This window comes from Etheostoma spectabile, chromosome 16 (assembly GCF_008692095.1).
Source record: "Etheostoma spectabile isolate EspeVRDwgs_2016 chromosome 16, UIUC_Espe_1.0, whole genome shotgun sequence".
Taxonomy (NCBI): Eukaryota; Metazoa; Chordata; class Actinopteri; order Perciformes; family Percidae; genus Etheostoma; species Etheostoma spectabile.
The window spans coordinates 24,188,235-24,193,127 of record NC_045748.1 but is presented as its reverse complement, the minus strand read 5'-3'; the positions used below and the strand labels follow the sequence as shown (position 1 = coordinate 24,193,127).

The 4,893-nt window shown below is 41.5% G+C and overlaps 1 protein-coding gene and 1 long non-coding RNA gene across 2 annotated transcripts in view; one reads left to right on the top strand and one right to left on the bottom strand.

Annotated features, from left to right (window-relative positions):
• The window catches only part of wdr91 (WD repeat domain 91), a 23,089-nt gene that overhangs the window by 3,440 nt on the left and 14,756 nt on the right, over window positions 1–4,893 (top strand). The window contains exons 3-6 of the mRNA XM_032539096.1: window positions 1,049–1,228; window positions 1,858–2,065; window positions 2,155–2,237; window positions 2,773–2,882. Coding sequence (XP_032394987.1) covers window positions 1,049–1,228; window positions 1,858–2,065; window positions 2,155–2,237; window positions 2,773–2,882 — 581 coding nt within the window. The remainder of the gene's footprint in view (window positions 1–1,048; window positions 1,229–1,857; window positions 2,066–2,154; window positions 2,238–2,772; window positions 2,883–4,893) is intronic.
• The window catches only part of LOC116703979 (uncharacterized), a 13,521-nt gene that overhangs the window by 2,107 nt on the left and 6,521 nt on the right, over window positions 1–4,893 (bottom strand). The window lies entirely within an intron of this gene.

Below are 4,893 nucleotides of genomic sequence, written 5' to 3'. Positions count from 1 at the left end.
TCCTGATCCATGAAATAACTGGCCTGGTTCTATGGAAATTAAACATAGGGGGGTATATACTTATGCCCCTGTATTTTAACATAGGGGGGTATATACTTATGCCCCTGTATTTTAACATAGGGGGGTATATACTTATGCCCCTGTATTTTAACATAGGGGGTGTATACTTATGCCCCCTGTATTTTAACATAGGGTGTGTATACTTATGCCCCCTGTATTCTAACATAGGGGGGTGTATACTTATGCCCCCTGTATTTTAACATAGGGGGGTATATACTTATGCCCCTGTATTTTAACATAGGGGGTGTATACTTATGCCCCCTGTATTTTAACATAGGGGGGTGTATACTTATGCCCCCTGTATTTTAACATAGGGGGTGTATACTTATGCCCCTGTATTTTAACATAGGGGGTGTATACTTGTGACACTGTATTTTAACATAGGGGGTGTATACTTATGCCCCCTGTATTTTAAGGAAGAACATTTATTTATTTACAATACATTATTTATTCACAAAACAAATTGGTTTTCTTAAAATGTTGGATTTTTGTAAATGTTTTGAATTAAAGCATTAAGATCAATTTCCAAAAGATGTTTTTTTATTTAACTTTAGCGTGGGCGTGTAATCCTTCTCAATTATTGAGACATACAAAGAGCAGGTCAGCAATTATAACAAGCGTTTGATTGCTGTAATAACCAATAAAGGCTTTTTTATTGATTATGGATATGGGTATAAATAATTTTGGACATGCCCCATTTTGTTCAAATGTAAATAAGATAAAAGATGAGTAATAATGTTTTCCACAGTGATGCTTCTTGCACATTGTCTTATCTTCTGGGAGTCGCCTTTGTCATTTCTAATCAGGAACAAACCCGCTGGTTGAATAAAAGTAACTTTAAGTCCGAATTTGCCAGGGGCATGAATAATTTCGGGCTTGACTATATATATTATATAACAAAAACATAAGTAAGAATAAAGAGATCGATAAATAAGAATTGCACATGAGAGTGGGGCAGTGATGAGATAAAGATGTCTTCCTTCTGCAGGTGGATAAGATCATCGATCAGCTGCAGCAGTTCGTCCTGAACTTTGACCTGTGTGGTCTGAAGGAGTACTGGCTCTACCTGGACCGGCGGCTGTTCTGCAGACTGGAGGATGTTTACAGATCCACAGTCAACAAACTGAGAACCAGCCTGTACAGATACTACGTCATCAACACCATCCAGGTAGTTGATGGCCCCTTCTCTGAGAGCGAGACGGAGCAGGGACCCCTTACTATTTATTGTATAAGATCAAGTTTCATATTAACCTGGTCCCACAGTAACGTGTGCGGCGGCCTAACGCCTTTACACATGTATCTTTTTAGTGCATAGAATACAAAGAAATTTAATTAATTGTTGGTAGGATTTTATAAATCATGTTTTAATGTTAAAAATACACAATGGCACGGGGAATCCTTAGCTGACTTCCCTTTACCTATAGGCCAGTAAGCCTATCATCCGTTTTTGTTTTTTTTCACAAATAGTCTGATTTATATTTGCTAATAATATGTTGGATTTATGTTGACATTTTTTTTTTTAAAGAGAGAAGACACTCGGTCTAATGCGAAACGTTGCCTACTGGTACATTTATTTTTTGCAAGTTAGACAGTGTGTGGGAGTTTCCCTGCAGCGTTTGAATTACTTATCCCCCTCCCTCCGACCTGACTCATGTTATAGATGTGCAAAGTATTTTTCTGTACTTTAAAAAAAAAAAGTTGAGGACCCCTCGTTGCTGCTGTAGAGTGATAAAAACAAAAAAAACACACTGTACGAACAGTTAAAAATCTCTCTTCTCCGTCCTTTATTCCTTCTAGAAAGGAAACCTGGAGAAGACTCAGGAGTTTTTCCAGAAGCAGGCGTTGGAGCTGCAGAGTCAGGCGGAGTGGCGCGATTGGTTCATCCTGCCGTTCATCCCCACCCCCGAACAGAACCCCGCCTTCTCGCCGTACTTCTCCCGCCAGTGGTCCGACACCTTCCTGGTTTCACTGCACAACTTCCTGTCAGTGCTCTTCCAGTGTATGCATATCCTTTGGCTGAATCCTCAGCTGATTGCAGTTTTAGTGAGAAGTGATAGTGACTGAGCTGGTTTCTGGTCCTTAACTGGTTCTCACCCCAGCCGGCCCTGCTGAGCTTCGATGCCGAAGTCCAGAAGATGACGAGCCTGACAGAAGAGAACGAACAGCTCCGCCAGCGGGTGAGGATAAAATTATTATTTATTTTTTTAAAGACTTTTAGTCCCAAATATGAATACACGCTGCCTCCTGTTAACCCTGGCCCACACATGGCCAGTATACGAGAAGGTTCAGGAGCTAAGCAGCTTGGGCGTGTTATTTTAAACAGAGATTAGTTCTTCTGGAGCTAAAAACACTTTGAGATTATTAATTTCTGCTTTTCTAACTTAAACATTAGGTATAATTTCCTATAAAGGAAGTTTATTGACCATAAATTCCCAAAAATAATTGTAAAACTAAAGTGTTCAAAAAAAGCATCAAAGTGATGAAAAACAAAAATGTAGTCAACAAAAATGTTGATTTTCAATTTTGACGGGAAGACAAATCAAGGGTTAAAAAGAATTATTGATATAGGTACACAGGTCAATTGGACCTGAGGACAACGGGGGGGGGGGGGGGGGGGGGGGTGTTAAGTGGTTTTCAATGGCTCAATGTTATTGGGGTATATTTTTGGTTCTTGTTGTATCCAACCTGTGTGTCTCGTCTTATCTCGTCCAGCTGTTTGTCCTGCAGACAGAGAGTCGGGACCAGAGAGAGGGAGACGTGATGGTCCACCACAAGCTGCCGGTGTACGTCCAAAACATGGACCGCCTGGGAGACACTGAGCTGTGAGACACTTACTCCTCTGTCTTTACTGATGACTGACTGCAACTAAGATGGCTGCCGTCCTGTCAGTTTTTTTTTTTTTTTAATGTTCATTGTGTTGATTTAAAAGACAGTGGACAGCATTATGCGCTTAACCACAGTTATTTATTGGACAAGGAGTCTAACAGGGCTGGCTCCACTGACCCAGAAGGGCTTTGCAGTCTTTTGGGGCACCCAAGATGGCTGCCATGCTTTAAATAAAATGGAAGTATTAGTTTTTAGATGTTAGGCTACATTTACATTGCTACGTTTTGGTTTTAAAGCGGAGTTTCTAGCCAAAAGCGATCTCCGTGCACACGCAGCTCCAATAGAACAAATCTCCGTTTAAAGTGACACGGCCAAACCGCATACCTCATCAGCACTCTCGTATGCTGGGCATGAACCGTGGTTAAACAGGAGGCTGCATGTGTACTTTGTCCATTGTTGGTAGTTGCCATGGTAACGTTAGGAGCTGAGTCTCAGAGAACAAGACGGCTTGACCCAATCAGGCGGTGAAACGCTGGAGTCTGTCGCGGTGTTGCAGAAGGTCTCTGTTTGCGGCCGTTGAGACGGCAACACAACCCCGCAGATTCCAAACCATAACGGGTCAGAAGTCTTTCCAAATGTCTCCGGTTTAGAGGCTCTAAAACGCCGGAGCAGATGGAATGAGAGGGGGAAACGTAACAAAAGATTTTAGTTTTCAAACCAAAAGTTAACTACTAGGGTGAACCGTAGGGTCCCTGGTTCAAGTCCACATAAGGACCAAAGTATGGTGGTAGCTGAAAAGATGGGCACTGCCTGGGCCTGGGCACTGCCAAGGTGCTCTTGAGCAAGTTATTGAACCCCAAACTGCTTAGGGCACCTTTCCATGCGTAGCCCCCCCCCCACTCTGACATCTCCCCATTAGGGCATGCCTATGTACTGAGTATGTGTGTGTAATTCCGGCCTGTGTGGAATGTGTGTAATAACAACAGAGTGTAAATTGTATTTTCCCCATGTGGGACTAATAAAGGATACATTAATCTTAATCATAAAACGTAGCAATGTAAATTTAGCCTTAGAATGGCAGAACAGATGGCAGCCATCTTAAATCTTGTCTCTAAATGGTCTTTCCATCCATTTTCACGCTGTTTTAATTTATTGTTTCATTTCGTACCACCAAACATAGGACAGACCCATGAAATGTTACTGGTGTTAAAACATCAGCTTGCCAGCTTGTTTAATTTGACTGACTGCATTTGTTTTTACTGGTATTTCATTTTAAAAGTTTTACTATGAGGTCTGAAGCCCAGTTCAGACCTAAGATTTGTGACGAGTTGCAACCAATTACGCCTGCAACGTTCTGAAACCTGTATCTTTACAACAAGTTGACTAAACGGGACGGTGTGTGGTCTCCATAGCAACAGCTGTCTGTACTTCCGTTCTAACTTCCAGCGTTTACGGCTTCATTGCAGCTGGATATAATGTGTAGCGTCTTAAAACATGAATGAGAATAGAGATGGAGAGATACTTGCTACAGTTGCATTTCTAGTGATGAAACGGTAGGAATGTTTTATTCCTCTGGTTCACTGCTTTTCGTACCCCCCCCCCCCATGTTCTAAAACCAGCAGTGATGGAAGAAGTATTCAGATCCTTTAGTGAAATACTAATACCACACGGTAAAAATACTCCTGCATTGAAAATGTTACTTCAGGAAAATGTACTTAAAGTGTTAAAAGTAAAAGGGCTCAATGAAGAAAAATCCTCACATTGTAAAAACTGGAAATGATCCAAACAATTCTGTCAATCAACTAACGCCAAGCTTACACAAAACGAATTCTCAAGCGATTCCACCGTCGCAGACTAATTTCCAATGTGGGAGTGAAACCCTGAGAGTCTTACTAGAGTTGGACCACACTCCCATCGTCTCAATCGTTGGGCGTAAGGTCATAAAACTCAGTCAGTATTTTTCCTGTCTTGACGTCCCGACAAAATCAAACAAAATCTAAACTTTGA